Genomic DNA, 12,803 nt, shown 5'->3' with positions numbered 1-12,803 from the left:
ATAAAATTATAGATCTTAAGAAATTAAAGATATAGGGAACATATATAAGACGTTGGTTATCAGGTAAAAGGTGTGAATTCTGATAATTTAATTTTATTAAATAGTCAGTATTAAATAATAAATTCATGAATTTTTTTTAAAAAAAATAATGACTTTTAACTTAGCACATGAAATTCCAAAGCTATTAATTTATGCAAAATTCAATGATTAAAAAAAATGTAACAGACCTACGCGTATTTGGCCTCACTAAAACAAAATGGAGAGAAATGAGTGACACTGCTATTAAAAAGAATTGAAGAATATGATTAAGGTCTTCAATGCATATATAATAATATATCATACAATTTAGTCATTGCTTCCGGTACTAGAAACCTGTTTTAGTCCCCATGTATAATATGGACGATAAAATTTGATTATCCGAAGATGCTCATATTAATATAGGTGGCACCAAGTTGATAATCCAAAATAGTTTTGGTAATTTAATCTATTAATGATAAAAAGTTTTATATTGATTTACCTTTATATTAAGCGTGAACTATCTATAATAGAGTTTTTCTAATTTTAGATTAAATTGGAGTCATTTTTATAATTAAAGAATTAACTTTATTTTCAATAGTTAAACATTATATTAATGTCAACAATATTTAAATATTAAATTAATAGGATAGAGTAAACTCGTTATGCTTATACTTTTAACTTGTATACAATTTTAGTTTCTCTAGTTTAATTGTTCATATTTAATTCTTATAATTTTTAAATTGTTCAAATTAAGTTTTTCATTTTAAAATTTCTTCTAATAATTAATAGAAATATAACAAAGATGTTATATATGATTGATTTATATAAATTCACAAAAAATACATGAAATAATTTAAAATTGAAATAAAAACTTATATATATTTATTTAAATTTTATTTTTTTATTAGTTTATAGAAATCAATAATTTGTCATATTTTTATTATTTTTTAATTAGTAGAAAAGAATTTAAGATAAAAGGCTTAATTTGAAGTTTAAAAATTAAAATTAAAAAGAATAAAATCATACATAAGTTAAAGTTTGAAAACGAAAAATACAGTTAAATCAAATTAATATTGAATGCATCAACTTATGTAACTTTATCATGTCTTTTGTTTTCTTTAATATTTTTAGTTTTTAAAATTGGCATAGTATGCATTTAAAAACATATTTAGAGATTAGTCATTTAAAATATTTTTTTAAGCTAAACGTGATTCCTCACCTTGAATTGAGTTCAAATAAGATTTGAGAGATTAATGGACCCAATTTAATTCAAGCTTTCTCATTTGAGTCAATTTTGAACTTAATTAAACCATTTTTTTTATCAGTGTGTGCTACCTACATCCTTAGTTTAATTTTTGGCAAGTCACCTTCAGTTTAGTTTTATGGCCAATTTTCCCGAAAAACAATAATAAAGATCTTGCTAAATAGAACATTCTTCCTTGATAAATACTTTTTATTAAAAGTTATAATAGAAATGCATTAATATTTTTTTAATAACAAATACTTTTAATTATTTGAACTAATTAGGATTTGGCAAAAATTAAAACTTGTAAAGGGATGCATGATCATGGGTAGAAAAGTGATGGAAGCCTCAATAAGATAACGAATAACATGATCTAAAGCGAGACAACAAAATAAAGCAATGGAGAATCAAACATAAATATGATGTGATGCATTCTTCAAACTTTTTCCCTGTATAACTTAACCTTGCATCCAGGTAAAAGGAATTATTGACTAGAGAAATTACAAGTCCAATATTTAAAAAAGGACAAATTTTAAGTATAAAATAATACATATAATGCCCTTTTTATTCTTCTGAGAGTTTTACTTTGACCTTCAGTACAAATTTTTATTATACATCTTATTAACATAATATTTCAACTCTAATTAGATAACAGTATTTACAGTACTGTACCTAAATTTTTATTCCCGAAAAAAAGTAACATGAACTCTCCTGTTACAACATTAGGTACATTATATTATACAAAGAACCCAACAAATAGCTCAAATAATCTCTTTCAAAATGGTCTGCGCATCAGAAACCGTGACAACAGTTGGATCTCTTTCGACATGAAGAGCCTTAATCTTTCCATCTACCACATATGCTGAATATCTACAAGGAAACCACTTTTCTAAAGACTAGCTGTCCATTTTATAGTTTTTCTTATTTTTTAATTCTAATTTCTGAAAATAATTGCTATGTCTATATCATCTGTATACATTATGAGCATGAAAATAGTATGACATTGATGTTAACATATGTCCTTCGTTATGTTACCAATTATTTTTATAATATTGGAAGAAAGCAAGTTCTCTCAGACATCAAAACCAAACAAATGTGATCATGTGAATGACAGAATGTTTCCAATCTTAATTTAAGGAGGGTATATAATACATACCTTTCAGATCGAGTTCCAAGCAAAGCATGAGAGAGATCAGTAACTAATTTCAAGCTTTTGTGAAATCTCCCATTGAAGTCCCCATAAAACTCAATCTACAATCAAAGTTTAAATACATAATAAAAAAAGGCAACACTTAAAACCAGTACCCGAAAAAAAACAATAGAGGTGTATGTAAAATAACAAATTAACAATGGCTCTTCAAGGCTAAAAATGTAAAACAAATCACCAATGCAAATGCGAAGGAGAAAATCACCCTTGAAGCACATCAAGTCTTCAAATTCAATATAGTAAAGCAAAAAGATAAGGATAACTTACAGCATCTTTGGCTTGAAGCTTCTCTGCCCACTCATTCATAGTATATGGATCATTAATAGCAACACAAATAACAGAATCGATCCCCTTTTCCTTAAATTTGTCAATATTATTCTTGTAATTTGGAACATGCTCATCTGAACAAATTCCGGTGAATGCACCCTTGAATGAGAGCCAAACCATTAAAAACAATATTGTGAAATAAGGTTTAAAAAAAAAAAAAGAGCAATTTTTTCATACAATTTTATTTCTAAACATAAAAAACTCTATTGTGAAACAAGGTTAAACAAATATAGCACATTTTTTTCATACAAATTTATTTCTTAGAACACAGGAAATATTCATTTTGTCACGTAAAATGTTACTGAAATTTTATAAAACAAGTACAACAAACACCAAAGAGACCAACCTAAAATACATCAACGAATAATAAAAATGTGAAGTTAACTCACCAGGATTCCAAAGATGACAACTTTCTTGTCCTGGAACATCAAATTATAGTGGGAAATAAAAAATGACATTAGTAACTGACCCAATTGAAAATGAGAATGGCGTAGAGAAATGAAGTAGAAAAGAAAGTGGGGACCTTGAAGATGTCTTCAAGAGGAGTTGTTGAGAAATTAGAATTGAAGGCTTCGTCCCAGGTGCAAGCTTTCTGGAGAGAGAGATTGGGTGCAATGGAGAGTATGTCAGTCCCTGGTGCAACCTTGTGAATAGAGGAAGAATTTCCGATCCCAAGAACTGCACACAATGAATTCATGGTTCGCTTCAGGAAAGTGAGTGCCATGGCGTCGTGGGATTCCTTTCGTTTTTGTTGGAAATGCCAATGGAACAAACAAATTAACAATAACTTTTGCGTATACATAACTCATCTGCTAAACGAACCATTTCATTCTTGTCTTGTCCCTCAATCTACCTTTTTGTGTCTTGTCTTCAGAATTTGTACGCACCAATTTATAAATGCACGAAAATCAGATGCACGCACAGTTGCTGTTCTCAAAATTGGAGTTTCACCTCAGTAACATTGATATTTAATATTAGTGTGCTGCTTTGATAAAACTGTGACTAGCAAAAGGTCATGAAGTGGAGTTGAGGAAACAAGAATCTGGGTGGCACAATCGCGTTTTGAATAATATTGCTTGAAAGTGATGTTTTGCGTTGAAGACTTAGCTAGGGCTCATCAATTCTATACTTTGATACCATAAATATACTTGATATACTTAGTTCGCTTCATGAAATACTTTAGCGCAGGCGTGAAGATGCGTTAAAAACCCGTGAATGCGCTTTCGACACGACTTTGTATAACTTTTAAGGCTAACGGTAGATCCATGGTTCACTTAGGGGTTCTACGTTTTGCAGTCTAAGTCACTTCAATAATAAATATTACTTGTTATATATAGAGTGTTTTTCCCCTACCTCGTTCTACTGTGTTCTAAGAAGTACGGATAAAACACACAGATCCTAGTCCTATACTGATGTGAAAAACAGTGAAATATAAGACACCTGATTTTATTGAAATATATAAAGTTAATATAAAAATATAAATATTAGGATTGATAGCATTTTTGTGCCTCTATTATAACCAATATGTTGTCGTGGTCTCTTGAATTATTTTTTGTATTTGACTTTACTTTCCATATTGAATGCATTAGAAAAAAAAAAAAAAGTGAAGGCAATCCCTAATAGAAAGAATGGCAGAACCTCACCTTACATATTTTTTAAGCATGTGTAGAGAAAATCTACAGAAATCTAAGCAGAAAGAGCAACTTAGGTGGAGAATAACCTAAAGTCTAGAAACAAAAGGAGACTAAAAAAATAATACAAGTAAAACAATTAAGATAGACTTAGATGTCAACATTTTTTCTATAGAAATTATTGTTTATTAAACATTATAGTATTCTTTAATTTATGTAACATAACTTAATCAGGAAAAGCCTGGTTATTGTTTGGACCCCAGCCGGATGGGAAACAATTTACAGTTAAATCTATTGTTAGCTTCCCTTTATATAAAACGATCAAATCCTAATTTTGCATTCAAATAATTAGGGGTTTAGCATGGATTTTGAAATGATTTTGAAGTTTTATAAACGAGACACTTGATAAAATTAGAAAAATCTTGTATGACGTTATGTTAGAGTTTTTAAGAGAAAAAAACTTGACATTTTCTAATTTGGGTTGAAATATAATATTTTGGTCCGTGAATTTTAAATAAAAAAAATTATATAATCAATTCACGGAAATTATATAAAAAATTGAGTTTTGATTGTAGCAATTGAAAAAAGTGATATAATACCTGTGCCATAATAACTAAATATTGAAGTGATATTATACCAAACATACAGCTTATAAATGAATGCTTGAAACTTATTTCACCATATAACCTTGCATTCAGGGAATAGGGAGCAGTGACAACAAGAATAACAAGTCCAAAATTCAACTCACAACATTGGATCAGGTGGGAGCATTAGGTACATTTTATTAAAGACTTACAACCTACATAAATACAAAACAACAGAAACTTCAAATCTGTCCCAAAATGGTGTCTGCACCAGAAACCTTGACATCAGATGGAGCTTCTTCAACATTAAGAGCCTTAATCTTTCCATCTACAACATAAGCTGACCATCTACATGAAAACAACAGCTACTCTTTTAAGAATTGAAATCTATAATAAAATGACAAAATCCATGTCTTTTTATAGAAATCAGCACTGTTCTAAGGACCGCTCTCCAATCAATTTAACCATATCAAATGGCTAGCTTCTAGAATAAGGGTACCCCCAAAAACCAGTAACAAATCAGGTTGAATCACAATTATTATTAATTTTTAAATCCTAATTTCTAAATCATATGTAAAGTATTTCCTCTTTAAAATTGTACATTTACGAGTCTAAGATAGTTTGACATTGTTAAACATATTTACTTTGCCATATTACATTATTTGGTAATCTCTCACCACATTACTTCCAATTTCAATTTTATTCATTCAATTTTTTAAAGTCATAGCTTGACACCTCACAGTTTTTGTGTTTGGTAACATTGGGGGATTGTTGAGGAGGAGTTCCCTCAGATGTTAAAACCAAACAAATGTTCATACAAAATGAGTCTAATCTTAGTTTAAGGAGGGTATAAAGTACCTTTCAGATCGAATTCCAAGCAATGCACCAGACAGATCAGTGACTAATTCCAAGCTTTTGTGAAAGCTCCCGTCAAAGTCCCCATAAAACTCAATCTGGAAATAATTATTTTAATTAAAAGGTAATGCACATAAGTAAATCCCCATTGAAAAACAAGGAAAGGGAAATACCCAATAGAAAAATTCTAATTTATCAAGGTATAGGTTGATGCATGACAGTCAACATAAAAAGCTCCATGTTCTGGACCTCTCTCATGGGTCGTTTACTCAGGTCCAGAAATATAGGAACCCCACGGGATCTACGTCCTCCTCACACACAGGGTCAGACGTACCCAATTTTTGAGGCAAACTACCACACACACCGCAAACAGTTATATGAATACTAACAATTGTAATTTGTACCACAAAATTGGTGGCATACCTTTGTCCATGCAATTCTACCAAAAAAAGGAGAAAGGGAACCCCATATATATATAAGCAGAGGCAATATACACGCACTAAAGGTACACACCCATTCCATCCTTTGGTTCCTCTACTAGTGTCCATTCTAAATTGAGCGTGAGAGTGTCTTTAATAAGAATCCATCCCCATTCAGTAGAGAGGAATAATGTTGGAGCAAGGAGTCACTCCAGAGGAAGAGGAGAGAACACTCCAAATTAAGTTACTGAATGCATAATTTATACTGAATAGCTCAATCTTCACATGGATTTAAAAGCCACCAATTACTACAAGTTTCATACATTTCATTTAACCACCAAGTCACTGAAAAGGAATTAAAAGAGCCATGCCCTTTGCCAAACCAAAAATTGCTGGCCCTTTTTATTATCTTTAAACTAAATGCCAGCAGAAACAGACTTTTGATTTTGATGCATTATCTTCAAACTCATGACTAGCGCTACCAAGATGACAATGCAACAAAGGATATCCAAACTTAAATTAGAAATGAATAACAGATTGAATGATCTTATAGTTTTGTTATAAGATATTGGCAAAACAAAATTCAACAGAAGTGCACGAAAAGAAATACAACGGTTTTTCAAGGCTAAAAAGTAAAAACTAATCACCAATGCAAATGCAAGAGTGGAAAAGCACATGAAGCCTTTAATAATAAAGCAAGGTTAACTTACAGCATCTCTTGCTTGAAGCTTCTCAGCCCAAGCATTCATAGTATATGGATCATTAATAGCCACACAAATAACAGAATCGATTCCCTTAGCCTTAAACTTATCAATATTATCCTTGTAAGGTGGAACATGTTTGTTTGAACAAACTCCTGTATATGCACCCTGAGAGATGGCCAAAGCATGAAAAACATTACTTTGGAATAAATCTACATTAACAGAATTTAAAAAAAAAAAAAAAAAAAACCACATTTCCCAGAACAAAGGAAGCATTTATTCATTCTGCCACGTAAAATAGCACCGAATTATACAAAACATGAACAACAAACACCAAATAGACACCCAAAATACATCAACTTATAAAAAAAAGTTATCAAGTTAACTTACTGGGAGCCCAAAGATGACAACTTTCTTGTCCTGAAACATTAAATTGAAGGTAGAAAAATAGGACATTAGAAATTGAATAAAAAGGAAAAAAAGGGGGTATGAAAAAAAAAATGGGATGGAGAAAGTGAAAAGGGAAAGGGGACCTTGAAGATGTCTTTGAGAGGAGTGGTGGAGAACTTGGAAGCAAGACCCTCATCCCAGGTACGAGCTTTCTGGAGAGAAACATTGGGTGCGGCAGAGAGTATGTCAGACCCAGTTGCAACCTTTGCGTAAGACCTGATCCTAAGAGCTGCTGACACTTTCTTGATGACTGAAGAACCACCTCGATTCACCATAGCCGATGCCATCACAAGGTTTGTTACGATGACTGAACTGTGTTCAACTGCAAGTTGCAACTTGGAACATTACATTCCAAAACTCATGGGCCTTTTCCTTTTACATCACCGGGCTCTCTTTTTTGGGCCTTCACAAATGCTTAGTGCCTGTGAATATGTTGATCTTAAAATGGGCTGAGCCCAATTATTGTGTATAGTAAACGTTCAAGCTCATATTTAGCCCAGCTCGATTTTAACTAGGAGACATTTGATACATAGTTTACTTACCAATAAATATTTTTATATGAAAATCTGTCTGACTATGAAACTTATTAAAATAAATTAAAAAACTTATTTAGATAAATTATACAAAAAATTTACCGAAATAAAGTTGTAAGCTATTTTTATAAGTTGTTCATGAGTTGTTGCAAATATTATTTAGAAAAATAGAGCATAAAAGACAACACTGAAGAATTCAAATCCAAATCCAGGTCACTATTTTAATCCTTCCTTTATGGGCTTAAAGATTAAAATAATACATTTTTAAAAAATAATTATCAAATTAAAATAAAATTAAAACATATTCCCTGTCTGGGGTATTTTTTGGCCACGTCAGCTCTGATTTCGTATATTAATCAGATGAAATTATTTTTATTATTTTAAATTTATTCATTTCGTCTAAAAGAGGGACGAAATAAGTTAAATATTGACATCTGTCATGCATTTCGTATATGTGAGAGGTGAAATAATGGACATGTGTCAAGTTACTATTAATTCGTCTCAATTTAGGACGAAATCATAGGATCTGAACACGTGGTTAAATCTTATTATTTCGTCTGTAAAAGAGACGAAAAGGGTCCGTAATTCCGTCTCCAATTCAGACGAAAAACATTTCACTTTTTTTTGTCCGTTGGTCCGTCCCTTGTGGCTGCACCCTTTTGTCCAACCAAATGTTACTATATAAAGTGTGAAATGGGGGACATTGAAAATTGAAATCACAGTGAAAGTGTTTGAAAACCACATTGAAATGGCAAGGTTATACGTTTGAAGATTGGGAAAGTTTTGAGGTTAGTAATATTTACAATTTTTTGTAATATTTTTGTAATTAAAAAGTTTTAATTATTTAATTAGAAATAGTTAAAATTTATGAATATTTAATAAATATATTTTTATGTAGATTGAAATTAAAAAATAACATTTTAGATAATTAATAAAAAATTTAAAAGTTTATAGATATTTAATATAATTTTGTTTAATTAAAAAAATAATGTTAGAGTTGTTGTGAATATTTTATTTTATATATGTGAAATATATATTAAAAATATTACATTTTATATAATATAAAATAATGTGAAAAATAAAAATATGTTTGTGTGTTACAAATAATTTATTTATATTATTTATATAAATAAGTATAATTGTAAATAAATATTGATATTTTTTTTATAAATAAGTATAATTGTAAATAAATATTGATATGTTTTTTTTTATAAATAAGTATAATTGTAAATAATTATTGATATGTTTTTTTTATAAATGCAGGATGAATGATATTATTATTATTGTGTATTGAAATGGAAAATTTGTTGTTGGAAACGAAGGTGTGACATTTGAAGGTAACAAAAAAATGATAAAGATAAGAAGAGGGATAAGTTATATGAATTTAAAGAAAAAGATTCATGACAAGTTGAATCTTAGTAATGATCATGTCATATCTAGAATAATTTCTCGTTTTATGGTTGATTCAAGCGCTAAACAATACAATGCATTGGATATATGTGATGATGAAGACATTGATTGTATGATTAGTGCGTATCAACAACAAAATATTACAACTTTTATTGAATTATACGTGGATATTGCATTTGGTGAGAGTTCAAGAGGTGGGTCGAATATGTTGGACTTAAGCTTATCAATGTCATCGCCTAATCCTATGAAAGTTGTCAATATAAATGTTACAGAAGGTATAAATTATATTGTTGTAATTTATTTTTAATTTTTTTTAGTTACAATACATATTGAAAAAGTGTTTGTATTTTGAAGGATATAGAGATTTATGCGGTTATGAAGATGAAGATGATGAAGTCAATAGTGATGATGAGACAGATGATATTGATGAAGGACATATTCTATTAGATAACTCATCAGATACAGATATTGATAGTGATTTTGATTTAAACTTAAATTTACAATAAGAAAATGTTGGAGGTAACATTTAAAAAATATATTGATTAAATTGTTTATTTGTTATAAATGATGAATATTGTATGTTTAAATGTAGTTGTAGGTGAAATACATATCTATTTACGTATTTTAATCATAATTAATTTAAATAAAGAATTTATGTTATAAGTTTTATACACTATTTTCTAATTATCATTTTTTATATAATTAATCAACCAATTTGATATAATTATTTTTAAATTTTCTATTCTAAATTTTATTTAACTATTTAATATTGTTTTTAATTTTTTAAATTATTTTTAAGTTGTCTTTTAATTTACACCTCAATTTAGTAGAATAATTCTAAATGCAGCTTAATTTTTAATATAAACATCACTATAAAAATTTAATTTTACAAATTTTGTTTATTTTTAAATTTCTATAAAATTACCAAAATTATTTTTATTATATTTTTAGTCTAAATATTACTATCAGATTTTTTCTACAAGGTAAAAATGTAATAAATTTAGTTCTTATATTTCTATTATTAATATCAATTTTAAAATTAAAATTTATCTCATTAATCAATTTATTTTTATTTTTTCCTAAATTTTTAATCAAAATTTTACGTTTTTCTATTTAAAAAAAATAAACAAAATTTTTTCCATACCTCAGTTGCAGATTTCAGGCGCCGGAGATGGCGGTTTCTGGCGAGTAAGAGTTCCCTGGAACAGCGGCAAGTTTCCTGCACTATGGTCTCTCTCCGACGACCTCCTCTTCCCCTTTAACACTGACTGTGTAGCAGATTTAAGTTCTCCCAACCTCCTCCAAATTTTAATTCAAAAATATCTTCACTCACTGCAAATGAAGGAAATGTGAACACCATTATGCAACGAATGAAGATTCTCACTCAAAAATCAAGCTAAAACAACCAGAAATTTGCTACCCACGGCAGAAATTTGCTACCCACGGAGCTATGAATGGAAAAAATGGAGGTTTGCAATCGCAGAAGGGGGAGAAGGGAAGGCCTCCACCGACACGTGGCCCAATCAATAAGTTTCGTCACTGACTAAGACGAAATCCACTATTCGTCCTGATCAGAGACGAAATATGTTGATTGGCCCACGTGTCTGGAGGCGGGAATCTTTAATTCAAAATTTTTTCCGTTTTCGTCTTATTTTTATACGAATTCATGCTACACGTGTCTAGATTTGCAGCATTTCATCCCTTTTCTAGGCGATTTCAATAAATAAATAATAAAAATTTAATTTTACCTAGTTTATATACAAATTCAGAGCTGATGTGGCAAAAAAAGACCCCAAATAGGGAATAAATTTTATTTTTGTTTTAATTTGATAATTATTTTTTTAAAATGTTTTATTTTGATCATTAAGCCTCCTTTATGACATTTTCATTTCTCCGTTGCAACTACTTTAAAGGAGCCCAAAGCCTTTTCTTAAATAGGTGTAAGATGATGACCCAAGATTTTATTTGGCGAAAATATCCAAAAAAGTCTACGAATCACCCCTGCCTCTTTGAGACTGGGTGTGGCTGCCATGGCTGTTGAGGTTGTAATGATTTATCAGTCATATATACGTGTCCCTCTATTATTTGTAGTGAAGAAAATGAATGTCCTTGACGTGTTTTTGGTTGCAACATGCAGTAGCTAGTAGAATCAATGAACCTGATAGTTATATGGGGATTGATATTTTTATGGAACAGCACTTTAAATTTCTGATTGATGTGATGCACCAAAGTATTTGTCAGAGAGACTTTTAGGCAGATTCATTTAAGATACTTGTACACAGATAATGGATGATATGTCTATCATTTTCGATATTATGCAAATAAAACATTTTTTAAAATAAAATCTTAGGAATAAAGCATGAGTAGAGATTGGAACTTATTTTGTTATATACAAGATATTATTTTATTGCACTCAACTAATCTCTCATAATTATACACATAAAACTTCGAGTGTTATTTTGTGATGATAAACCTTTTAGGAGAATAAGCGATCAGTAGACAAATTCGTTTTTCTTTGAGGGTGTTGACTAGAAAATTTGTCTTATAATAATGATAATAATAATTATTATGATTATAATCATAACAGTAGAAATTTCTTGTAACTTGTTAGGGAAGAGGACAGAAAGAGACTCCATGACAACCGTAAAAGGGCGTTTTCAAACAGCAAAATTTGGCTGGTAGGCCGAGAATAATTGATTCACCATTTCATTATTATAGGCAAACCCCAAAGCTTATGCTTGCCACATCAAAAAGGTTAAAGAAGGAAGCTTATGCTTGCAATCATCTACAACCCTTTTCCAACGGTGCTAATAGGATCTAGTAAATGAAAAATATATTAATTTTAGTGACTTTTCCTTTCTGGTTGTCTTGCAGAAAAGCAATTGTTCGAAGCTTTCCCTTTACTATTCACTATCAAAAGTCTTGATTGGAACATGTCCTTCTCCACATGAGGATCTAGAAATCCATATTCAAATTGCAGCCTTTATCTTATTCGAGGAACTATACTATTTTTCTAAGAAAAACATGCTCAGGAATTTCATATATGGGTGAAACTCGAAGGATTCTCAATATGGAAGATGTTTAGACTGAAGGCTTCTCTCAAAATTTGCTATGATTTATTTTATATAAAAAAATTGTATGTTTAATTATAATAATCAAAATCAAGCTTGTTTTTAAGAAAACATTTGATTATAAATGAAAAAAATATATATAACTTTTTTTAATATTCATTTCATAATTTTATATTAATTTTTCTAAAACCTTTGTTTTTGAGAGACACACGTTGAATATAAATTATTTCTGTTTTATATTTATTTTTAATTGTATAAAATTAATATCATTTTAAAATAAGTTTATGGACACTCACTCAATAGAACACTAAAAACTTATTTGAATCTCTCTTGAGAACAGAGTTTCCTCACTTT

General features: G+C 29.5%; 2 protein-coding genes across 2 annotated transcripts; both read right to left on the bottom strand.

Moving 5' to 3' along the window:
* Positions 1–2,022: 2,022 nt before the first annotated feature.
* On the bottom strand, positions 2,023–3,519 carry LOC113852161 (peroxiredoxin-2F, mitochondrial-like). Its single transcript, XM_027482405.1, has 5 exons — positions 3,319–3,519; positions 3,185–3,214; positions 2,736–2,894; positions 2,418–2,512; positions 2,023–2,131 (listed from the first exon to the last, which is right to left on the bottom strand). Exons 1-5 carry the CDS (start codon positions 3,517–3,519, stop codon positions 2,023–2,025), a joined length of 594 nt encoding a protein of 197 aa, XP_027338206.1.
* Positions 3,520–5,079: 1,560 nt separating this feature from the next.
* Positions 5,080–7,752, bottom strand: LOC113852564 (peroxiredoxin-2F, mitochondrial-like). Its single transcript, XM_027482878.1, has 5 exons — positions 7,519–7,752; positions 7,376–7,405; positions 6,995–7,153; positions 5,869–5,963; positions 5,080–5,358 (listed from the first exon to the last, which is right to left on the bottom strand). Exons 1-5 carry the CDS (start codon positions 7,720–7,722, stop codon positions 5,253–5,255), a joined length of 594 nt encoding a protein of 197 aa, XP_027338679.1. The 5' UTR covers positions 7,723–7,752; the 3' UTR covers positions 5,080–5,252.
* Between the last annotated feature and the right edge of the window lie 5,051 nt (positions 7,753–12,803).

The sequence above is a fragment of the Abrus precatorius genome, unplaced genomic scaffold, assembly GCF_003935025.1.
Source record: "Abrus precatorius isolate BTA unplaced genomic scaffold, Abrus_2018 Scaffold10, whole genome shotgun sequence".
Taxonomy (NCBI): domain Eukaryota; kingdom Viridiplantae; phylum Streptophyta; class Magnoliopsida; order Fabales; family Fabaceae; genus Abrus; species Abrus precatorius.
This window is presented reverse-complemented; position numbering and strand designations above follow the sequence as displayed.

Coding starts and splice junctions, on each gene's coding strand:
- LOC113852161 (XM_027482405.1), bottom strand. CDS start 3,519: ATGGCACTCACTTTCCTGAAGCGAACCATGAATTCATTGTGTGCAGTT. Junction 3,215..3,318: donor CTCTTGAAGACATCTTCAAG/GTCCCCACTTTC, acceptor TTGATGTTCCAG/GACAAGAAAGTTGTCATCTT. Junction 2,132..2,417: donor CTTGGAACTCGATCTGAAAG/GTATGTATTATA, acceptor GTTTCCTTGTAG/ATATTCAGCATATGTGGTAG.
- LOC113852564 (XM_027482878.1), bottom strand. CDS start 7,722: ATGGCATCGGCTATGGTGAATCGAGGTGGTTCTTCAGTCATCAAGAAA. Junction 7,154..7,375: donor TTGTCATCTTTGGGCTCCCA/GTAAGTTAACTT, acceptor GCCATCTCTCAG/GGTGCATATACAGGAGTTTG. Junction 5,964..6,994: donor AGCTTCAAGCAAGAGATGCT/GTAAGTTAACCT, acceptor AATTATTTCCAG/ATTGAGTTTTATGGGGACTT.